This window comes from Hirundo rustica, chromosome 6 (genome assembly GCF_015227805.2).
Source record: "Hirundo rustica isolate bHirRus1 chromosome 6, bHirRus1.pri.v3, whole genome shotgun sequence".
NCBI classification, from domain to species: domain Eukaryota; kingdom Metazoa; phylum Chordata; class Aves; order Passeriformes; family Hirundinidae; genus Hirundo; species Hirundo rustica.
Genome location: NC_053455.1, coordinates 44,415,590 through 44,440,834, shown reverse-complemented (window position 1 = coordinate 44,440,834; position 25,245 = coordinate 44,415,590). Strand labels below are relative to the sequence as shown.

At 42.3% G+C, this 25,245-nt stretch overlaps 1 protein-coding gene across 2 annotated transcripts in view; it reads right to left on the bottom strand.

Moving 5' to 3' along the window:
• Positions 1-25,245, bottom strand: part of PAMR1 (peptidase domain containing associated with muscle regeneration 1) — a 56,318-nt gene that overhangs the window by 16,304 nt on the left and 14,769 nt on the right. For both annotated transcript variants that reach the window (XM_040067419.1, XM_040067421.2), the window contains exons 4-6: positions 24,168-24,282; positions 18,620-18,837; positions 13,380-13,487 (exon numbers count right to left, since the gene is read on the bottom strand). In XM_040067419.1, coding sequence (XP_039923353.1) covers positions 13,380-13,487; positions 18,620-18,837; positions 24,168-24,282 — 441 coding nt within the window. The remainder of the gene's footprint in view (positions 1-13,379; positions 13,488-18,619; positions 18,838-24,167; positions 24,283-25,245) is intronic.

Here is a 25,245-nt window from a genome sequence, read left to right as displayed (position 1 = left end):
ACCCACTTTCTTAAATAATATATACCCCCTCATACATATAATTTATTAGCTCTATATTCTGCACAACCTTTCAATAATATATTGCATGCCTGAAATAAACCTCATTTCTCATTGCTGGTACTAATAAAAGGTTTATATTTCCCTTTTTGTCCCTCCTTCAAATTAGATGCAAGAGCTTGCATGGAATTTTGTTCTTAATTTGCTTACAAAAATTTTTAATATTGCTACTTGCATATTCCCAAGTCAGAGTTTTTCTTTCAGGCTGACCCATGCTAATGTACATAGCACATTTTGCCTATGTAGTATAACTCTGAACATTTTTTATAGGATCATTGTATGGTTTGGGTTGAAAGGGATCTTAGAGATCATCTAGTTCCAGCCTCCCTGCCCATGGCAGGGAACCTTCCATTAGGCCAGGTTGCTCAGAACCCCATCCAGTCTGTCCTTGAACACTTCCAAGGATGGGGCATCCACAGCTTCTCTGGTCAATCTGTGTCAGTGCCTCACCACCTCACAGTATAGAATTCCTTCTTGATACCTAACCTAAATCTACCTTCCTTCTGCTTAAAAGCATTCTGCTTGTCCTATCACTATTTGCCCTTGTGAAAAATTTCTCTCCAGGTCTCTTGTAGCCCCCTGCAGGTACTGGAAAGCTGCTGTAAGATCTTTCCAGAGCTTTCTCTTCTCCAGGCTGAACAACCCCAGCTCGTTCAGCCTGCTGTCATAGAAGAGGTTCTCCAGCCCTCTGATCATCTTCCTGGCCCTTCTCTGGACTTGTGGTCCAACAGGTCCATGTTCTTCTTGTGTTGGGGGCCACAGAGCTCTTCAAGGTGCTTATAATGTTGCTTTTGCATAAGCTGCTGTGCCCAATGGAGGCCAAACACTGAAAATGGTCCCAGAAACCACACTTGGTAACCAGCAGGGGAATAAGAACAGCTTCTGCTGTTACAAATCCTAGCATCTTCCTGCACAAAAAGAGAGAGTTATGGACTTAAGTTGGAACCCCCGGGGCCACCATGCTACCCAAACCAGTGTAATGACTGTCAGAGAAAGCCCGATAGACTGAAACAGAAGAAATTTAAATAACTATCCTCAAAAAGAGGACATTTTGCCTGGAGGAAGCCTAAATTATATTCTGTTCCCCACTGAGTGCTGTCATTACCCTGCATACCTCTGGAAATCATAGCAGTCCCTGAGCCAGAAAAACGCCTGCACAAGGATCCTGAGCATCAGGATTTTGGATCTGAGCTTTGGATTTTCATGGTTTCACAGCAGTGGCCCACAAATGCTCTGGAGCTACAGGACCTGTAAGCTTGAGAAACATGATTCCAGAATCCTGTTGCTGGAGAAAGCACAACATGCAGATTATGTGGAAGTGATTTTTTTTTTTTACCTCTCTGTGATTAAGAAAACAGAAACTAACGGAAAAATCCATCAGAAAATACAAATTTCTTTGAAATTTACTGCTATGAAACCATTCTAACAGAAAACCCCCAGCCAGCTCCACCTACATGCACTTCATACAGCTCACTGATATTTGCAAAGGCTGCCTACAGCCGAGCCTGCAAAAGTCAATAGTGGTAAATCCTGTCATGTTTGCCATTTTGACTCTAAGTCTGATTTGATCAAATTCTTTTCCTTGGTTTAAGTTTTGTTTAGAGGGCAAGCCTGATTACCTGAGTATCATTGCATAAAAGTAATATCTGTTTTTCCAGAAATGGTTATAACATTAGCCTATCTGCATTTTACTGCTGGGGAAGCTACAGCACAGAGTTATCAAGCGATTAACCTGAAGGCAAACAGTGAGTGACTGGCAGAGCTAGAAACAGTCCTGTCGTCTCCTGACATTCTTACTATATTTACACTTAAACTGACATGACTTTTGCAGAAATCAGCAGTAATTATTATACCATTTAGTGATCTACATACTATTCTCAGCAGCAGGGTTTTGTTGAAAGGTGATGGAGCCATATGGGAGCAGATAATTCAGAGTGTCTGAACACACACACAAAGCACATGAGTTAAGGAGGGACCCAGCCATGAGCAGCTCAGCAGCTAGTGCTGGGTGTTGTGATACCCTTTGCAAAGTCCCATGTGTAAAGAGCTCTTCTGAATTCAGAATTACAGAATCTGTAGTCATCACTCATAACAGAGCTTATTTCCTAATCTTGGCCCATGAGCTCTGTCAGCCCATGTAAATCTCTGATACCATTTATTCCTATGTTTATCCCTTCTCTCCCCAGCATGCATCAACAAGGTGAGGATGCCCCAGATTCTCACAAGGTTTGCCAGCAGAGAAGAACTGCCATGGGGGAGGACTCAGATGGTACTCCAGGGACATCCTCCTTTTGCAGCTTGGCATGGCAGCCAGAGGTGGTTAATGCCTAACACATAAGCCCGTAGAGAATAACTTTAGTCAAAAGCATAATGACATTGGCTGTCAGAATATTTTTAGAATGGCTATATCCTCCAAGAGGGAATGAGGTGAGGGATTCCTGGAGGCCACGGCTCAGATTGCTCAGACCTGCTTTTCTACTGCTTCTCATAAGCAGTGCACAGGGCTTTCAAACCAGCATATGAGTTTGGCAGTGGATTTGATAAAATAATCTGCATTGGGAGGTGTCAGGCCATCCTGCCATCCTGAGGCAGCATGGCTCTGCACTCTTTGCTCATGAGAGACCTTCTTGTATTAAGTCACACACACTACGAGGCAGGAACCCTGACTCCAGACTGATTCTTTAGAGGTCTCAGTGTTCTTGTCTGGCTCATGTTTGCCTTCAAGGTTCTCTGCATGCTGGGATCATGGGCATACCATAAGTCTGCCAACAGCAACATAGGATTCGTGAGGTCCCTCATAGAGCAAACTGTGTAAACTGTGGTGGGAATGTCCTCTCTGCAACACTGCTGACACTCTCTCTGAACCTACAATTATTTCAGTGCAGGCTTTGTTTCTACAAGGCGCTCAACTCACAGTGATGGTACTTAGACTCAGGAAGGAGCTTGGCAGCTTCTGATGCTGTTCTCAAGAACAACTCTCAGCTCAACACCTCCTGAATAAATGGAGCAAACACTGCAGGATCCAGCATAAGGAAACTAACATTCTTTCACCACCTCCCTGAATGTCCCACCTCTCCTACACTGGAAAGCACTGATGACTAAGAAGCCACATGAAGGAGCCCAGCTGTTCTGCTCCAGATTCTGGCAAGAGCTGGATGTGAATGGGAGCCAGAGAGACTCGATGGCTTTAGCTTTGCAATGTGATCTTCATTCTTCCCCACAGCAGGAACAGACTGCTGGGAGCTGAACAGCTTTGGAGGACAGGTGGTTATGGTCAGGACTCTGAAGAAAATGCTTTCTGGGGGTGGTATGTGTTTACACGGGCTGTGTCTGAGCGGGCTGGTGATGACTAGAATGCTCGCTTTTCTTCTTTGATTCCACTCAAAACTTTTACTTTTTGGAGCTGACAGGCTCTGCACTTTAGGTGAAAAAAGAACGTAGCTGCAACTTTTAGAACCAGAAATTAGAAGGGCATGAAGAAGGAAAGCCAAGAATGCTAAGGTTTGGATTGTGAATTAATATTTTTTATTTTATTTATTTATCTATTTATTTATTTATTTTAAGATAGACTCTCACAGCAGAGAGAAAAGCTTGGAAACACACAGTAGATCTTGTACAGGAAAGAGCATGGAAACTAATATGATAAAAAGGTGTTCACAGTGATGGCAGTGTTTCCTGAACGACTACAGCCACATATCAAAGGAGCTCTGCCCTACTTGGTCATGCCTGTCACCACAGACTCAGCAATGAGTGGGTGAGGCTCTAGGCAGGGGTCTCAGAGGTACCTCAAGCCTCTCTGTTATCACAAGCACTTAGCCAAGGCTAAATTCCACAAAAGCGCTCATGTCATGGTGATTGCAATAGCTAAAAGAGCCAATATCCCTCAAGAACTTGGCCTTCAGTACCAAATACAAGCCCTGAAGGAGAAGTGTGCCCATGCATTACAGTAGCCTCCATTTATGTTGCTGACGACGGATTATTTTTGATAAACTATCTCTGCCCTCAGTCACTTGTGTTTCAAAAGAGAGGAAACAGTCTAACCTCCTTCATGCCTATTGTGATGTCCCAGGACACATCCTCCCAGCCCCATGCCCAACTCCAGCTCATGCAGAAGTGCTGGGACAGGCTATTTATTACAAAGGTCTTTGGCCTTAATTTATCCCCCACGAAAGAGTCCTGGAAGTTCAAATCATCTCTCATTGCATTTTGCCAGTCCTCACATTAATCTTGGAAATGTCAAAGGAAATCACAACAAGAGCATCTGATCCATCAGCTCCAAGAACCGGAGAGTAGGTTTCCAGTCCTGCTCTCTGGGCCTCTTTGCTTTTGCAGTAGTTCCACCAGCTACGAATAATTACACAAAATTATGATGTAATCCCTACTGAAACCCAAATCTTTTCATTCCCTTCCAGCCAATTGGAAATTGCCCCTGATGTTTTCTAGCTCCCTGCCTCTGTGAATGAGACCGTATCCATGAGAAAATATGCTTGGATCACTCACTGTGATTTATTCATCCGGAGGCAATTTGGAGGCTGTTGCTTACAATTAGCCACTTGATCTTTATCAGCATTGTTCTTAGCCCTTAGAAAGCTGTGTCTCTGGATACAACCTTTCCGGTACTTGGATGGCCTATTTAATTATACAACTGGACCTGTTTGTGCATGGGATACTGGAGTGAATGAAATCCTAATAATCCTCAACATTCATTTTCTCTATCAGTAGCAAGAACTAATATTTATCATAAGTTCTCTAATGTGTCCCTTGGAAAAAAATCACAATATCATCCTGCAGGGGAGAGCACTGTCTGCTCAGGGGGAAAATTATAGGGCAAGAAAGAAGCTGATATGCTTTTTATTACATCAAATTACAAATGAGAGAGTAAATAATCCTGAGGTGTTTCATTGTGGAGATGTTATCTTTCCAAGTACATAAGGACAAGCCCAGGCAATACTCAATGGAAAAGGCCAAAAAAATGTATATTGCTGTGAAAAAAAGTTTCTGCATGCACATTAACTAAAGCAAGGGAACAATATTAAATTATATAGATTCATTCTGGCATAGCTGACAGAATATTTCATTCAGCCTTTTGCAGTGATCTGAGCTGAATTTCATATAGGAAGAACAATCTGGCATTGCCCATTTTAGAAAAAGAGATGGAAATTACGAAGTGTTGAGATGAGAGTATAGGGAAAAGAAAATTAAGGGAACTGAAAGGCAGAAGAGTACTAAGGAAGTAGCAGGGCAATTTGATTGGCTGTGAAATGCAATTTCTGAGCTCTTGAAGAAACCAAAGGGGAAAGTGGGAGTCATAAGAAAGAACAAGCGGGATTCTGCCTGGTCAATTTTGTCATCATTCCTGCCTCCTGGGGCCATTCTGCCTTGGCAGTGTTTTGCATCACCAGCAAACAGTATGAAAGACAATTAAATGATTCCCATGAAGGGAAGTGTGCAAGGTAGCTGCCTCAGAGGTGTTTGAGTGTAAAATCCTCAAGGAGAACAAAGCTTTTTCATGAATGTGGGGGGAAGGGGAAGGGAAAGAACAAAACTGTAAGCATTGAAGAATGCTGATTATTTCAACAAACTTTCAACGCAGTTTTAAGATTACCCCAAAGCACTGCAAGAGCTGCAGTCTGTATGCTTGCATCCTAGAAGTACAAACAGTGTATCAGCAGTCTTCAGAGAGGACTGATTAGAAGGGTAGAAGGGGGAAGAAACAAAAAGAAAAGTTGTGTTTTGGGAGTGTTCCTGCAATTGAAGCTTACGACGACGTGTTTTCAGGCCATAGACACTGGAGAGAGGCCAAGCAGGAACAATTATGACCTATTTTGTACTTTTTGTAGAGTTGTGCTTTGTTTTGGGAGGGTTAGCAGTTGCATCTAATCCACCACTCTATTCTGGAGAGGTAGGTTTGGTGTTGGCATCTATTGCAGGGTGTGGGTGGTTTTTGAGTTTGGGGGTCTCCTTTATGTCTTTGGTGCTATTTAAGGTTTATTTGGGTGGAATGTCAGTGGATTATGTTTATTCTTTTCCTTTAGTGGCAGATCCTTTCCAGAGGCTTGGGAGGATTGGTTGTTACGGTGTTGGACTTGTTTTAGTTCTTGGAGTTAGTTATTGGGGGAGTTTACAGGATGCTGATAGTTTGGGGTGGCTGCTGTTGATAGTGGGCTATGTTCTCTGTTCAACCAGAGTTTAGTGGTGTGGCTATGTTTTATTCTTGCGGGGTGGGAATGGTTTTGGTGGGGACTGTTACTAGCATTATTTGTTGTTTTGGAGCTTGTGCAGGAGTTATCTGACAGGGTGATTCAAGCAGTTTAAGGGTAGAAATTAGAAAATAGTTCAATGTAAAATCCAGCTTTGGGAGTTGGAGATAAAGGATTAAGTCCTTTTTTTCTGAGGTAATTTGTGGAATCCTAAGAAGAGGTGTAGTCTTAAGTCATTGGTTCGGAAGACTAATGGTTGTTTCTAAACTATTAGAGTATTTTTAGAAGCTGAGCATTTTGTTTTCCTAGGGCTCCAGTAATGGGGAAGAGGATTAGGAGGGTGGTGAAGTAGGTGAGGGAGGCTAGCTGGCCAGCAATGAGGAGTGGTTGATACAAGCAGAGATTCCAAATCTATAATCTACTCTCAGCCCTTCTCTCAGTACTTCTAGCTCCAAAAAACCCAAAAGTGACATCTCCTCACACTCAGCTCAGAGGCAGAAAGCATCTCCATCAGCAACTTAACAACTGTATTCCAGTCCCCTGACTCTGTGACCTTTGCAAAAGCTGGGGGTGAGCTTGAAGTGTGCCAGGGACGCAGACTGGTTTAGGTTGCAGGGAGTCATTCTGTGCTAAAGAGATGGTTTATGCCATGCATTTGAGGAGGCTTTTCAGAAAAACTCAGCCTCCTAAGTGATTCAGTGGTGAAATGACAGGCAAAAGTATCTTTGTTCCATCCAATGTGGCAAAAATACCTGAGCTGTAGCTTGGTCCAACCTGTCCTCCTGACACTGATTCGCCCTTCCACATGGCAAGTCATACCAGGGAGAAACCTATGGGTGGTTTTATTTCTAAGATGTCTTAGCAGATTGAGGAAAAAGTTCAGTATTGTTTGGGGTGGGCAAGTAGAGATTGCCTATGAATATATTTAATGTAGTTTAGAAATATACTTCTTTTCCTATGGCAGGCCTATCCTTAGATAGATTACATTTACAAAGAGACAATTTCTTGTTTATTTTGATGTTGGCTATGCCTGGGGCTATGCTCTGGGCAGAATACCATGGGGTTTTACCAGATTTTTCACTTTCTGAAAAACTAAAAGAATTGTCTTGTTAATTGACACTGAGGAAATAACAAAGTGACAAGAGGAGCTGTCAGTAAAGCAGATGTTCTGTCTCTTTCAGCCTTGCTGTCAGTGACACTTACTCACTGGAGTTTCAAGACACTATAAAAGTATTATGAGATCAAACACTGTTAAATGGTATGAGCACCATCTTCCCAGAGAGCGAGTGACTAACCCACTCCAACAGTCTTACTGATGGAACTGAGGGAAAGGTCAGTCCTAGGGACCAGTCCTTTGCTGGTTGATTTACAAGCAGCTGTGGTTTAGTGGCTGCTTCAGATGTTTGTAGCAATATCCATCCTCAGCAATCAGCATCATTTTTCTCTTAGGTGTTTCTGTCCTCCTGTGAGGCATCATGGCTGTAACACGAGCTGCACAGCTTTAGTTTATTGCTCAGTGAATTAAGACAGCCCAGAATTAATATTAGGTTATCTTAAAGCACCACACATAGTGTTTGGTGGTTTGGCAGTTTCTCTGTGAGCAGTTCCAATATCCTTCTAACCAAGGGAGGAATCTCCAGGAAGTATACTGAGGTGAAAACTGGGAGCAGAAATCTCTACCTCCATCTCAACCCAAGCCCTTCAAATTCCTGCACTGGGCACTAACCAATACAGATTGCCTAGAAAACACATGATTTTCCTGTAAAGGAGTGTACAGTGGGGCAGTGAGTATGTTGTGAGGCAGGATGGGGAAGCACAGATAATGTCCTAGCAAATATCTAAGCAGCATGACAATGTTCTTCTGATCAGCTCAGTAAAATAAGAGAGTGTATTATGCCACCAGAACTGAACTCTGAACTGACTTATTAAAAACCTTTCCATATTATGTTGCCTCTCAGAGGCAGTTTGAGGAAGCTTCTGGAAAACAGCCACCTCTGAGACCATTCTGTGGTCACAACTACAGAGCTGCTGCATGACAGGTTAAAGGGTGGTGCTGTGTTAAGCTTCAGCCTGGAGCCCCTAATGGATCTTCAGAACCCAAGAACTGCCACACTGAGTGAAACATTTTTGTGTGGGTGTCAAGGCAGGTGAGCCATTGGATTGTAACAGTGAAAAAAAGGCCACTAGCCTCTACTCCTTAGCTGCTCCAGGTATATATGTCCTTCAACAGCAGGAGCAGCGTTATTTTCCATCTCACACACATATGCCAATAGGAAGGACAGTGAAAATGTGGTGGAGAAGGAGTGGCAGTAATCTCATCTCTTTGACATAGCCAACCAAAAACAGTGACCTTGAAAGCAAGGAAGAACTCTGTCCCTTTCAAAAAATCTGTAATAAGCTATTTTCCACTGGAAAATTCAAGCAAAGCCCAACAAAAAACCAAAAAGCCATTACCCAGGAGCAGGGAAATGAAGAGTCATATTTCTAATATTTCTATTTGGAACATCTTCCCTAGCTGGAATAGGACTGATTTCCAGGACAATGTTGCAAGAAAGGACTCAGAGGTGTTTATTTAATTATACCTGAAGTTCTCCATTGTAATCAGGCAGTGTAAGTGAGCTGCAAATGGCACAGTGATTATACACTGATATAATATACAATTATACACTTACACAGTGATTATGGCATTCCTTGAAATCTGTTACTGATAATATTTCTGAAAAAATTAAAAAAAAAAAAAAAAAAAAAAAAAAAACAAAAAACACCCTCCAAGAATTCTGTTAGAAAACTCTGCATTACATATCCAAGGTTAGGTAAGAAAACTAGGTTCAATGCCCAGAACCTCTCTCCAGTGCCTCATCCTAAACTCTGCTGGGTTTAAAACTCTGTCTAGCATATGCCAAGCACTGACAGCTGGGCTCCGTTCTCCCGCAGCAGAATGGGGGGTGGGGTGTGGTTGGTGGGATGTCAACGCTTCCTCCCTGTCTTAGATATCAGTCACTCTGATAGGATGAGTGCATCCCTAAGAACCAGCCCAAGTCACAGATGTGTGAGGCCAAAAAGGATGGAAGTGGATTAAAACAGCAGTGGGGAAAGGCCTGAAAGCTATATTCAGAGGCCTGTTGGCACACAGCAAGGCCAGCCCTAGCAACATCAAAGGCTACAGCAAGGAGTTAGTTTATACAGTTTTGTCAGTTGGATTGGACTCTTCATTAGGATGCAGAACAAACCTCTCCTACTTGGCAGACAGGAGCGAGAAACAGAATAAAAATGGAAATCAGATCTCAGCCCTGAATTCCCCATTGAGAGAAGCTCTTCTTATTTGCGTAGGAACTCCAGTTCGCCTGGCTTTGTTTGAAATAAAGGTAACAGGAAATTTCTGGGCAGGATGAGGTCAAGGTCTCTTGCTTTGGGGCCAGCAAGCCCTGGGAGGACTCTTGAGTCGGAACAGCCCGTCCTAGGAGGAGGACAAGCAGAGGGCAAGAGCATTTGCTACGGGGTACCAGCAATACTGTCTCTACAGCTGCATCCTCAGCAGGCAAGCTCAACAGGGAGACTTTGGAAAAGATAATTCTTAGTTTGAGTTGAACAAATAGTTGTCACACTGCACAGTCATGGGCAGTCTGACACTGGAGTGGATGGTTTTTAGCAGGCAGGTTGTGCACTAGTCAGCTTGTTACTTTCCCCTGAGTCTTTTGATGAAGTTGCTGGTTTGTCTCAGTGTATTTGTATGCTAGGAGAGCAAGATTATCTGATTTTGTGGGTTCCTAATGCCTCTGACAACATTAGAATATACAAAGGTCAAAGAGAAAAGCCTGAGTTCACTCTCAATCATGTCAGCATGGCTAAGGGGACACTGGGAGGGGTATGTAGGTATACTGCAAATTCACTTTAAGATCAGAAAGAAGCCCAAGTATTTTAATTGGGAGTTAGTTTTCTCTGTCTACTGTACCATGATAGCAAAGCACGTTTATTTGTAAGAAGGTATTTTTCGCTGTCCTTGGGATTTGTATTTTTGGGTTTTGGGTCAGAGATAGAAGGTTAGCATTTGTTCTACAATTTCATATACATTTTTTTAACAATCTCTGGAATGAAATCAGACATATTTATATAAAATATTTCTTGCCCTGAAACAGGACTGACTGAAATATATTAGCAGCTGTCACAAAGATAAATGCCTACGTTTCACTCCATGCTGTTGAAGCCTTTAAATCACTGTATTAACCCTTCAAATTGTAAACAAAACGTTAATTTCTTGGCTGCTATAGTAGAACCTAAAAGAGACTGCTAGTTGTTAAGTAACCAGTACCTTGGATTATTTTATTAATATTGCAAATTGTAAGTGACAGAGCAATTAGGGTTAAATATGACCCCAGGAAAGCAGCTTGACCAATGTTGATCATCCTGCTAAATAGATGGTATTTAATTTAATGGCGGAAACAATAGGTTCCCTGTGGTTTATCTCATTAAGGTGATTTCCATAATTCCAATAGTGGTTCCCCCATCTTTAAAATTAAACTTGGTAACAGACAAAAAGATAGAGCTGCATTGGGATGGTAAAGGACTAATAAAATTCTGATTCTGTCATGAAATACCCATTGCTAAATTTGTTTAATTTGGCCTTAACTTATTCCTCAATGAGATAGTCCCACAGTCTCTCTTCATCTGAACTATGTCCCTTGGATTTCTTTAAAACCCTCGTATCTCTCTGGGTACCTTCTGTTGCACCACCTCAGAGCTTCTACATGCACTTAACATTAAGGGGCTCTAATTTTCTTCTCTCTTATACCTATTTTTCATCCATTAACTAATGGGATTGCATCTGAATTACTCCAAGAAAACTAGACTGAAAAGAAGTCAGTCTTACAGTGACCAAAGTCATATTCAATATTCCAAAAGTGACTACTTTATGAAGTTTCCTGCAGAAATAAATTTATTTCCCTTGACTCCACCTCACAAGCCATCACTTTTGCTGAAAGACCTAAGAGAAAGAAAGATTCTGAAGAAGACACAATCTCTCTTTAGCATTTAAACCAAAAGCCTGTTCAGGAAACTACAACTAGCTTTCAAAGAAATAGACATTTTTCCCAGTCCTTCCTTTTGTTCTTAAAAAAACAAATCAAACTTTAATTTTCTGACTTTTCTCCACATACATTGGAAAATACTCAGGACACATTTTGGCAAAACTGAAGGGAGTATCTCAAGGGAAAAAAAAAAAAAAAAAAAAACCTTGAAGCCAGAGAGAAAAAAAGATTTGCCACGATGTTTTCCAACTGTGAAGTTTGCTATTCACATAGAAGGCAGCAATATAGGTGCTGGAAAACAATACTTTGCCTAGCATGAGCAAATGGCAAACATACAGCCACAAACATCATAAAGTAACAGAATTTTATCCACCAAAATTGTTCTTTCACAAGTCAAACTACAAGATTCCCATCAAGTTAAAAATCTTACTGTATATATGTTTATGTCTCCTTTCTTTCATCCTGTTAGTACCTGTAACTTTCATTGCTTACAGTGACAGAAATCTCACCCTATTGTTGTTCAAACTATCTCCCCTGTTGTTTGCTGTGTGGGTTGCACGGGTGAAGTTTTTACACTGGAATTACAAAAGAAAGTCAGTAAAAGAATATGAGCTTCATTTCTTGTCTTCCCTGTACAGTAGAGCCTGCCAAAACTAGGGCTGAGGTTTGCTGGAAATGTAATTATTTGAAATTTGGGCTGGTTCTGAATCAGACAGGAATCTTTTTTTTCTTTTTTTTTATTTTTCTCACTCCGTTCTAAAGGAGCAGAACTAATCTTGCTGAGCAGTTGCAAAGAGCTCAGGAGTTTCCAGTCCCTAAATGACCTGCTAAACAACTACTCACAGGAAAAAAGCTGTTAGCAGAAGAGCCAGACATTTTTAGTCCTGAGGTCAGGAGCTTCCAAGTTTTAGCAACCTCTTCCTTACAGAATCCCTACCAGGAATCTGTGCAATCTGTTCAGAAACAATTTTTTTCAGGTTTACAGAAAATATGAAACAATCTCTCCTCATGTCTGAGCTACTTCTGGATCTGTAGAAATTGAAAGGTCTTTTACCTCAAAATGATTCATCAAAGGAGGTATCATGTCCCTATGATTTAACTCCCCAGATGAAATAAAAGAAATTCCAGGAGATAAATCCACTCCTAACAATGGGATACGCAGGGGAAAGATTTAGAAGTGAGATTTGGTGTATATTGGTTCCTCTGACACAGAACTCTGTGAGCAGGTAAGGCATTGTGTGCCTTATGGCCAGAGGAATGCCACAGCAAGATACAGTAAGCCATGCTTTCTGTCTTGGGCCAAATATGATCCCAAGTGGATTTCACCACTATCACTGAAATCCTCCAGGATCAGCTCTAGCTCAGTGACTTTAGGTATTGCAGAATGCTCCTTTCAGCTAGTATAGATGATACAACTTTTATCATGGCATACATTGCAAAATTCTTACTCCCTCATGCTCTTTTGAGCCCTGTTAGAGGAAGATTTTCTCATGCATGAAGAAGTAAATCACTGGAACAGACAATTGATTTGAATCCAGTTATTTTACAATTCACTTGTCAGGACAAAGCCAGGTGTATGACTACAGTTATAGTAAGGACTACCAACACAGATACGAACAGAATCTATCCTTTTTCATTTGTTTTGATCCCAAGTCTCTCTCATTCATGGTGCCAGAATTCTACTTCCCAGATGACTGTGAGGAAAGATGAATTTCCTATAACTGACTCAGTCTAGAGCATTAAGCACAGGGCTCAGCTGGGGTACGTGTTTTCAGTAGAGAACAGCTGATGCACAGAGTGCAAAGCAGCAGGAAGGGATACCTCTGTCTGATAAGGCTAATCCATTACAAAGGTTTCATGTGTGCAGCTTCCCAGCTCCAAGTCTATTTTACATTTCTACACGTTGACATAAAGCCCCAAAATGATTGAGTGGAAATCTTCATGAACTGCAAGAAACATGTCTTAAAAAATGCCACAAGAAACTTAGTGCATTCTCTGCCTCTCTGACTGGCCAAACCCACACACCAGTGACCTCCTTACAATTAATGCATCGGTGACTACCCTGGAGGCTGGTCACGCACACAGTGCCTGTACTCACAGTTTTCACAGCGATTCCCTGTATAGCCAGCCAGACAGGCACACTTGTAGGTGCTGCTTTTGTCTAGAATGCATGTCCCATCATGAAGACATGGAGATGAAGAACAAGCTGTAAAAGAAAAGCAATGGTTCACGAAGAATGTTCATGGCCTCTCATAGGATGGGGAACCTCTCTGTTTTTCCTCATGGTGGTTTTGTCTTGGGGTAAGTTACATATTTTGGTTAGAAGTTAGAAAGACAAAGTAAAGGGCCTGATGCATGTCAAAAAGTCTTCTGCTCTTACTTACTAGAGGAGGGATCTAATAGAGATAAGCAGTTCTTTTCCCAGCATACATTACTTTTTCCTTTATACATTACATTTTCCTTTACTGCAATCAAGTGGTAAGAAAGATTTATGGAACAAAAATAATTTACATCAAGTTCAATTAATGTTTAGAGCTTAGACTAAATTAAAGAAATTTAATAGCAACCTACATTTTTCCTGCCATTCAACCCAGAATTTAGGGATAAATTCTGGGATCCATGTGTTTTTCAGGGCTTTTTGTGTCTTAAATCTTGGTTTTTTAGATTTTGGGAGTTGCTTTGTCCCTGGGAAACTCTTGCATACAACAATCTAACAGTGACACATCAAACTGTATACACCAGCATACCTTAATATCAGAATGTATAACTGTGCATTCAGCAAATTCCATTGTGTAATAACACACACACACATTTTTTTGGAGCCTGTTCTAAGAGGAGATGAGTGAATAGAAGTATCGTGGTTTAACCCCAGCTAGCAGCTAAGTACCATGCAGCCACTCACCCACACCACCACCTCTGGTGGGGAGAAAAATTGAGAAAGAAAAAGTAAACCTCATTGGTTGAGACACAAACAGTTTAATAATTAAAATAAAATGAAATATGATGATGATAATAATAATAGGAATAACAGTTATATGAAGGTAGAGAGAGAGAGAGATAATGCTGGAGAGAAAAAAACTATCCACAAAACAGTTGTTCACCACACCACTGACTGAAGCCCAGTCCCTCCCCACGTAGCCAACCATGCTCCCAATCAGCTCCCCCCAATTTATATGCTGAGCATATTCTGTGGTATGGAATATCCCTTTGGCCAGTTTTGGTCAGCTGTTCTGGCCATGCTCCCTCCCAGCCTCTTGCGCAACTCCTCCTTGTGCTTCTTGTGCAACTGGCAAAGCAGGAGAAAGAGAAAAGTCCTTGATTTAGAGTAAGCACTACTATGCAATCACTAAAACATTAGTGTGCTATTATACGAAATCCGAACAACAATATGGCCCCCCGAGGGACACCACTTGTCACTGATGTCCACTGAGGCATTGGGCTGTTGGCCACCACACTCTAGATCTGACCATCCAATCAATTGCTCATCCACCAAACAGTTTACCCATCAATTCCATCTCTCTTCAGTTTAACCAGAGGGATGTTGTGGCCAAGCCCAAAGGCATTATGGAAGTCCACAGACACGACATCTGTAGCCCTTCCATTGTGCACTGGTGTAGTTTCTCCACTGCAGAAAGCCACTAGATTGGTCAGGCAGGACTTGCCCTTGGTGAAGCGGTTCTGGCTGTCCTGAATCACCTGCCTGTCCTCCACGTGCCTTAACACAGCTTTTAGGAGGATCTGTTCCATGAACTTCCCAGGTACAGAGGTGAGGCAGACAGGTTAAGTAGTTTCTGGGGTCCTCTTTTCTATCCCTTTTTAAAAATTGGTGCATTTTTATCTCTTTTCCAGTCACCAGGGACTTCACCTAACTGCCATGACTTTTCAAGTATCATGAAAAGCAACTTGGCAACTACATCAGCCAATTCCCTTAGGACATTGGGATGTATGTCATCAGGTCCCACAGACTCATGTATGTTAAGGTTCCTTAGGAGGTCACAACATTGATCTTCTCTTATGGTGGGAAGGATTCTGCTGCCCCAGGCCTTGCCTTGCAGTCCCTCTTTGAACAGTGTGGGACAAGAGCTTGCCAGTGACGACTGGGTCAAAAGAGACAGGCTCTGGCCCTGCCTGCAGCCAGACCTGGATGGCTCCATGTTTATGTGTCAGCCCTGCCTGGGTCATCACCTCCTTCCTGGTGGTCCAGAGGACAAAACTCCTGCCAAGGGGACACCACAGCTGCGCTCCCTCCTGGGGGGTGCTGACCCCTGCCTCGGCTCAGCTCTGCATCTGCAGCAGGACCTTGCTCTCCGTGCACTCCCAAGGTGCCATGAACTGCCGCACACCCTGGCTGCACCCTGGGCTGCTCTGAAAGGCATGGGGGTACAGAGGGGTTCTTGTTCTGGCAATGTGCAGAACTCCTCAGCACCTCCCACAAGCTGCTCAGGTGTCTCCCACCTCAGGAGAAGGCCCATGTGCCAGGATCTGTCACTGCCACCATATGGACCGACCTCAGAGCAGCTTCTCTCAGAGAAGTTTCTTGTTATCCAGATGGCATGAGGTAAGAAATATATAGATGCCACATATGGATTTCTCTGGAGGTTTCATGTGGTGATGTCAGAGCAATTTATACACGGTCAGGCAATGAATGTCTTCCTTGTCTCATTGAAGATTAAGGTCTGACTAAGGACAGTAATTAATTTATTAAAAGAAAATACATATGTGGCAATTGTACTGTATACAACTAACATAAAATATCACTGAGAAAGGGGAGAAGCAGAAGACTCCTTACAGACCAATATTTTGTAGTCACTGATTGAAGCTAGTGAACTGCTATTTTTTTCTTTGTCCCAGCTTTGTCTCCTGATTCTGGAAAAGTAAGTGTGTTAAGTTAACAAGGGTAAGTGCCAAATACTATCCTTAAAAATGCCGGTTACTAAAAACCACTATTTTTTTTTTTTTCCTTTTTTTTTTTTCTTTTCTGTTTTAGGGAGTCTTGATTTCCTGGCTTAAGTCAAACAGCAAGGGACAATGCTACAAAAGTTTAAAGGCACTATGTTGTGTCAGTTGCTTGGGTGTATAGAAACGAAAGCTTTATTGAAAGTCAGTAACTGGCTTTCATCTAACTGGATCCAGCATATGTCTAATCCTTAAGAGACTCTGATAGCTCCCCATCTGGCCTCCCATGCTTCTCATCTGAATTCTGTTGAGTGACTTCTAGTCACTCATGCCAATTACTGGTTCCCATTTCACACTTGGCATGGGGTGGGACCTAGCATCTGCCTTCAGACTAGGCAGCACAGCAGGTTGTGTGGTTTCATCCTTTAAAAACTATACACACAGTGACCTTTCCTAGAGGAGATATAGGCTTTGCAGCTTATTTTGTATCAATCAAAACCTTTCTGGAATTTGAACCAGTGATCTCTGTGCAGTCAGTGCCCCTGCTTCAGCAAACTATGGCTTCTAAGCCAGTACAGAGCTCACAGGAAGAGGAGGCAGAAAACGAAGGAATTTACTTTTGGCATACTTCTTCAGTCCTTTCCACTACACCACTAAGGTGCTAGGGACACCAGACCACCTTCATGTCCTAGTCCACATCCTGTAAGTGCCTCTGTTGCTGCTGCTCTCACCTGCAGCATAGGAAAATGCTTCAGTAAGCCCTGTGAAATCTGTTCTGGAGACCTCAGCTCTTCCACAGTGCTGTGCACAGAGGGAAATTTCAGGGCAAATGCTTCAGTTTTCAATGTGCTGCCAGAGCTTTTGATCCTGTGCTGCTCCCGCTTTCAATTCTATGCTGCCCCATGCACACTGTATTCTTCCCTTAAATGGTCCTGCTGGCCAGGTTAGTGCTTCACATAAAAAGACACTGGGAGTGTTTGAAAAGCCTTTCACTGCACTACACATTAGACCAGAACAGCCTCCTAATAAAGTGCACAAATAGAGCTCCTCACAAACTCTGAGAAGCCCTTTACAATGTGCTCTGTGTGGATTACCACACTTGCAGCCTCACAGCGTCAGAATAATTACCACTCAAAATGGGGCGGAAATAAAGTGCTCAACAATATTCAAATACCGACTGTTCCCTGCTGGGCAGGGAAAACAGAACCAATTCAGCTTGCACCATATGGAAAATGTTAGTTCCCTGAGTGTAGGCAGCCCTTATGCAACATAGCCCACGCTACACTCATTTGTTCTATATCACCTCTCCTGCTGTAAGCCCAGGCAAACTATCAATAGCTTACTGCTCCTGCTAACAGGCACTAAAGGTGATGTTTGAAGAACAGGGCAGGCTGAGAAATGGCATAGGTGCTACATCCAGAAGTATGAACATTTCAGATTGCTAGTTACACCTCTGATCATTAAGAGCTAGGTTTGTGTATTTATATCACAGTTATATAAACTAAATTTCCTGAGCCAGATATACCCTGGATGACCTCATGAAATGTGGGTCACCAGGGTGTACAGAAGGCAAGTTATGGTGAGTCATAGATCCTGCAGGGTTCATCTATGGCAAAGCAGCACAGTCTGATTAACCTTCTGTGCCAGGAGTACTGTAGATAGATTTGACCAAAATTCTTTATGTAGCTAAACAAGGAAGATCCAGGATGAGCGTGGAGGCTGCCGCAAAGACAGTGGCAAAATGACGAGCCAGCTGCACTTTCAGTGCTATTTGAAACTATGGAAAGCAATGTAGGGGACTGAAGCACTGAGTAGTAACTAAACTGGAACACCGCTTCTGTCATTTACAAACACTGAGATCATCACAGAATCGGAAACACCTCTTCATTTTTTATTTTTTTTTTTAAGAGAATAATTTGTTCTTTGTACACACTTGGGGATTTTTTGCTTGTTTTGGTCTTGGTTGGTTCGGGGTTTTTTTAATTCCTAATGGTACATGAGCTAACACGAGAGTTCTGTCAGGGCATTTTCACTGAGCTATCTATGAGACTTTGTATCAGGTTTTTGCTACTTGAGGTTGTGACTCTGCTCCTGCATATGGCATTGAGCAATTCTGCCATTGCAGATACATGTGCCCCTTCCTCTACTTCCTCTGTGCTCTTAATTCTTCGATTCAAACAGAAAAGTCACACAAAACAGCAGCTTTTCTCTGCTGGCTGATGTGCTTGTTCTTCACACAAGTAGAAGGAATTCAGACTTTTTTAGAAGAGCCTCACATTCACATGCCATCTGACAGCTTTTGAATCTTCCCCACACTGACTTTATGTAAGTTGCTGTTGGCAACACAGCATGAAAGTTTTTAATGAAGCAAAACAGGGAAAAAGATTAGTGAAATTGAATTAATGAGAATGAGTGGCATGTTCCACTTTTAGATTATGTTACCTGTGATTTCTTCAAAGACGGCATGAAATCCATCAAAGTTCTTGGATCCATCAGACTGGAAGAGGACATGGAGTGAAGACCCAGTGCTTCGGATGGGAGGTGGCCTCTCATTTCCACAGAATTTCTTTATTATTCGACTGTCCAAATTGTCCCCATCACGGATCTCCACATAGTCATACTGGCACGTATAGTCAAACTCCAGACTCAGCATGGAAAATCTTGGGGAACAAGGACAAACAGTCAGACTGCTTGCCTACGTGCCCTGACTACTGTTTATTTGGGCATTTAGGTATTTGGGGCCTACCCCTCACAGCGAATCAACAAGTCCCTAACCACACAAAGACCCTTCACTCATCTCAATTTTTGCATCATGATGTCTAGAATACGGCTCAACTCTATACAGTTGCTCCATGAGAACATTCAAGCGTCAGAACAGTGAAGTCGAAATTGAAGTCATACAGTCTATTCACATGCATCATGTCTCTAACCATAACAAAATGTCAGAACTTTCATCCAGGGTCAGGCACTGCAAGGGGCATATTTCTATTGTTGCTGTTTGTTAAAAATTCTTCCATTTGCCCTAAATAAAGTTTTAAGTACTGAAAGTTACAGTATCACATAACTGTAAGGTTCAAAAGCTATTTACATTGTGGTGTTAAGAAGTCAGCAATTAGGAATAAAAGGAAAGCTTGAGATGCAATAGAAGCAAAAACAGCCAGAGAAACAGAATGAAAATACTACAGCACGTTTTGCATTAGAAAGCAAAATGGTAGTAAATCCCCAATGTGTGGCACTTGCCCATCTTTTGAGAGCAGAAATAAGGCACAGGAATTAGTGCAGAATGGAAATACTTAAAGCCTTTTCCCACAATGTCTGTCCTTTCCTAGCTTCGATCCAGCCACAAAAGCAGGGCTTTTGTTCATTAATAGCCATGCTATATGCTGCTACTGGAATTCAGGTGGGCACAGAGCCAAAGCACCCCACCAGAATATGAACGAGAAACAGAGGGAGCAACACCAAGTGCCTCTGGAGAATGTGCAATGGTCAGGGGGTTGGGCTCAGCTTTGGTACAGCAAGAAAAGGAGAAGTGGGCCTGGGAGAGGCCATGCTGCTGGTTGTTCAGCAGGATATTTTATAAATGAAACTCGTTATGTACTCGATCTTCCTGAAGATTCCTAGCACTGCAGATGTGTATTTAGGATTAAGCTGTAGCTCCCACATTGCCTATTCCAGTGTGGGCCTAGTGGCTTGTAGAGACTGCATTTTCACACCAAAGAGGTGAGATGAATTTTGGATCTGCTCCTGAGCCTCACAGTCTGAAGGGAAGAGAATTCTGGAGCATGTTTCATACTCTTCTTGAGACTCAGGCCCCCACATTGAGGAGGCCTCCATGTTCCTCCACCTTCCTTTGACAACTCATAAGTTGACTTAAGGGGCCTCTTCACTCAGTCACCTTTTTTCAGGTCATATGGCTGATTTTTGAGCATCAGGAATACATTACCTACAGAGAAATGACTGAGCACTTGTAGGAAGCTACACCAATGGAGCAGAGCCCCTCATTTTTTAAAATAATCTGATGGAATGTAGAAAAAAAAATACATCTGCTTTAAATATGCATTAGAGAGACATAATTCAACTTCGCTTTGCATAAAATGCATGAGTTGAATTCTAGTTCTGTCAGGTTTGCCAGAGACATCCTCACAGGTATCAGGTTATACACTACATTTTCAAAACATTCTTTCACTGGTGAAACATACCCCAGGGATCTAGCCTTACGGAACTTACAGAGCAATACAAGTTAACTCATTCATCTTTGTCACACTTATCAGGCTATGGTTTAATCTGACTCAAACCAGAAAAAATATTTTCTGTTTTTTTGAACTGGTACATTTCTGATTAAAATTAAGTATGTGTGCATGTACAGAAGGAAAGTTTCTGGAATGCCCACCATGTACTGGGAGCAGTATTATGTATAGATGTAAAGGTAAACTGTGACTTGATGTGTGTCCCTGAACAAAGAATATCAAGACATACGCACAGAGAATGAAAGAACCATACACAGAATACTGGTTTTAATTGTTTGCTTTCTCTGTTTAAAAAAAATAATAAAAACAGAGCGGAAAATATAAAAGACATAGGGGTTCAGACTTGCATTTTATTTAACTTGGCAAAGAAGCAGATACACTGTACCGATGACATAGGATCCTGTGATTAAGACTCAGAATTGGCAGGTCAGGAAACCTGCCAAAGCTCTTAAAAACCTCTTGGCTACAACTCAGCTGACAGGACCTTTTACAGACCGTGAGGTCTATTGCTGTTTAAACCACAGGTACACACAATTTAATGGACCTCAGTTTCCTCACCAGCAAAAGCATAATTATGTCATAATTCTCTTGGATATTATAAAACTAAGCATGCTAATTTTGTGCTACAGGTCATCAGATACACAATGGAATGAAAAGTATTGTCTTGATTTCATCAGTGTCTGCAGTGGGCATATACTGGCCAATCCCTCTGAGGAAATGTTCTAGCCGAAGGACATATTTAAAACTACATCTCTGCTGAAGCACTGAAGAAAAGAATTGAAAGTTGTGAGCTATTTCTATTGTGATATGACATCCTTGACATGGCTCAGGCTGAGGGAGCCTATACATCACAACCCAAAAAACCCCCCCAATGCTCGCAAAAAAGCAGACAAAACAAACTACCACCACAACATGGGCACTATTAATCAAAACAGCTCTACTGAGCCAACTCCTGAAGGACTGCATGGCACAGCTTAAAGCAAGGGAAGATTTATCTGTGCTCCTGAGAGTTTTACTCTTCCTGCCCTATGTAAGCAAAGACAACCACTTTGTTCGCCTTCTGGATTACACTGTCCCTATCCCTGCCCTTGCAAGCCAGGGTGGCAGCAAACAGGATTTGTGCGCAGAGAGAATGAAAAAAGGAGTTCTTTTGTTGGCAGTTGTGCTGATTCAGCACAGTGTTGGCTGTGCATTACAGCTCTAAGCAGTTACCACCCACAGAGGGGATCAGCACGTTTATATGAAAATACAGTGAAGGAAACATGGATGGCAGAGCCAGGAGGCAGGATCTGCTGGTTAGCTTAGGTGAACCTGCCCTTCTGTGTGGGAATAGCCTAAAGGTGAAGTTTTAGGTTAAATGTACATGTTTTCCACAATATCTAACTGCTGAAGTACCTCAGAGGACAGCTCTGAGGTGGACCACCTTGAAGACGTCAGCGGTCTCGGAACACACCATAAGGTTACCTTCTGTGAGGACCTCCTGTCTCATCTTTGCCATGAAGGTTTCCTCTATGCCTCCTGCAGGACTTGCAGGGTGGCAGGGTTAAAAGTGGACATTCAGGAGCGCTCCTGATCTTCCCCTGGGAGCGCTATGTCATCTGCTGAGATTTCTAGGCATTCAGACATTAGGCTCATCATCAGGCTAGGCAAAGGGCTTTAGGCTTCTCCAACATTACCCAGCTCAGATAAATTAGATACTGACAACAGAAGTTAGGTAGTTCAGACTTCCCTCTTGGAGACTTCCCAGTTGAAATGTAACATTATTTCACATCAAAGTGATACCTGGTATTATGTTTATTTGATTGCAGGAAGGATGGATGTAGAGAGGAAGAGAAAGGTACTCTTTTGTTAAAGTCTTCCATCTTCCACAACAGCAAAGTTGAACAGTGAACTGTGAACCATACTGTGAACTGTATAGATCTCATGTGACACATCCTCCTAGTCTATGCGTGGGTGGCCCTCAGTGTCTAGAATGGAAATCTGGTTTCTCCAGAATTAGTACATTTGTTAACCACAGCACTCTGTACTACTGCTTTAGAAACAGATTAGAGTCTCCTTAGTGCAGCCACAGCAATTTCTGCTCTTCGATATAATGTCCTGTGTTAAAATAACCTTTGTTCCCTTTCTTATACCTTCTGCCTGATGCCATCTGGCTGTTGACACTTCACCCAGAGACAGGTGCATTCAATAGTTACGGACATGCACAGGTTCCATTTCCACACTCACATCCATCCCCACAACAGCAAAGACATGGCGACACACCTGTAGCTCTGGAAGCACTTTTTAAGCCTCACAATTGACAAGGCCCTTTTCAGAAATCTGTAAAAATATAACTTCCCTAAGCTTGTGCTGCACAAATCATACACCTCACCAACAGTATCTCTCAAAAAGAAGGCAGGTACAACCCATGCTTACTGATACAATGTTACATCACAGGAACACAAAACTCTTCCTCACAGCATTGCTCCTGTGTCTTCTACACAATGCTATCCAGGCAATAATAGATCACAACTACACAGTAGGCTTGCATTTGTGGATCTGAAAAAAGTGCATTAGTGTGGGAAAACCACAAGCTTTTCTTTCCAACTGATTTGTTGCTCTTCCTCCCATCAAGTTTCTCTTCAAACAGAAAGGAACATATTTAAACTGTTTAAACATATTTTAACTCTTTGTGTATCTAGCATAGTTCTTTTGCCTGGGCTCCAAAGTCAGAGAAATATTGATGTGAAGGGTTAAGCTATTCTTTTCATAATATTAACTGGTGTGTTTTGAATACCATCCCCTGACATAGTTCCTGCTGCATATGTGAGCACCCAGCTGTGCACATTTGAAAACATTATTAATTACCCCAACAAGAGGCTCTCCTGCACTAGGCAGGAACTGTGAGCTTCAGTCATCAGGGGTTGGTTAACAGGTCTAAGCATACACAACTCAGAAGAGCCATGACAGGACAGTAGTCTTAGGCTGTGTGAGTGGAAGTTTAGGCTAGACATTAGGAAAAAATTGATCACAGAAGGAGTGATTTGACATTGGAATGGGCTGCTCAGGGAGGTGGTGGAGTCACTGTCCTTCAAAGTGTTTAGAAAAAGACTGAATGTGGCACTGAATGCCGTGATTTAGCTGATAAGGTGGCATTAGGTTATAGGTTGCACTTGATATCCTCAAAGGTCTTTCCAACCTAGTTAATTCTGTGATTCTGTGACTTGCAGGAGAACCAATCACATCCTCCAGGCATAGGAATGATGAGAAGAATAACTGAGGCTGATAGAAAACAGGGTTGGTGAAAATAGTGAAAAACAAGAGAGGGGAAAATGAAGGCTAAATGCAAGGAAGGACTCATGAGGAACTCTCTCCTTGCATAAGACATCATATTAAAACATTCCTACATCTTTTCTTCAAAGAATGTCTTCATTCAGCCTGGTACAGTCATCAGAAAATATTGGGTGGTTTGCTGTCTAGGTCTTGAAAACACCTCTAAAGAGACACATTGTGCCCAATGCCTGAGAAACTTTCCTCAGCGCCTATCTGTCCCAAATGGGAATAGAAAGCACAGCACTGATTTGTCCAGTGCCTGTCCATCACAAGGCAGACCAGGGGAAAGAGCTGTAGTACCAAATGCAAAGTGCTTATCATCCCTTCACTGCCCTAGGGCTCACAGTTGCTAACCCTCACTGACTCTTGGTTACTCACATGCCCCAAAGTCCACCTGAAATCAGTGCTGGCTGAAAGGTAATAGGACCCACCTTAACTCAATGTTAAATCCAGCTTGAACATGGATGGTCCATTCACATCGTGCATTCAGTGGGTAACCCTCCAGCAAAATCTGACCTCTAGAAGCCCGAAGAACCTGCCCGCACCCTGGGGAGAAAAAGAAGAAAGAAAGGAAAAAAAAAAAAAAAAAAAAAAAGTGTGAAGGACCTTCAAGAGACATTTGAAGAAAATATATGTAGAAATAACACTAGAAGAAGACAACGGGATGACTTAGGAAGATACACTCTTCCTTACAAGGCAGTGTATAAAATATTGGGACAGCCACACAATGGTTGTAAAGAGTTATGACGATACTGGAGTATTGTCTAGGCTAAGAGTACCCCCAGGAAAGCTGTAGTTGACTGCTGCTCCCTGGTTTGCAATGTAGAGCCATGAGAACATTTCTTGCAGCTTTTGCCTCTCTGTTAATTAGCCCACCCACCCACCTGAATGATGCTCCAGCTCAGAACAGTCTTGGTGGAGCCCATGCTGACGTTTGCAATCACTGAAGCTGAGGAAGCTGGTGGGAAAGTGACAAAACTACAATGAACACTTGAATTAGCTCAAGTGAGCAAAAGGATGAGAGAAAAAATCTGTTGTACCCAACATCATGGTTGCTAGTCCTTCATAAGGAAACTGGGAAGAAAAAGCGGATGTATTCCTAGAGGACATGCTTGTCCTCAGGATTCACTACATCATCCTTGCATGTTAATGCCACCAATGCCAATGAAGATATATAAACATCACAGCTCCTCCATCATCAGTGTGACACCGATGAGTCAGGGTGACACATATAGAATATACAGCCCTTATCTCTTCTTTCAGGTTCATTCTTATTCTTCCTCTAGTCTTGTTCCACTCTGCCTGTCCTGCTCTCAGTTTTTCACCATACTATGGAATGTACTTCAGCATCAACAGCATAAGATGAAGTGCTCCAGTCATTTGTGCCCAATCTAAGAAAATCATCAGAGGACAATGAACTGAACAAACAGTAGACAAGGTCACACCGGGGGAGCAGTATCTTTTCCTGACTATCCTGCAGCTGTCCCTAGGCATCTGTCCAGGGATAGT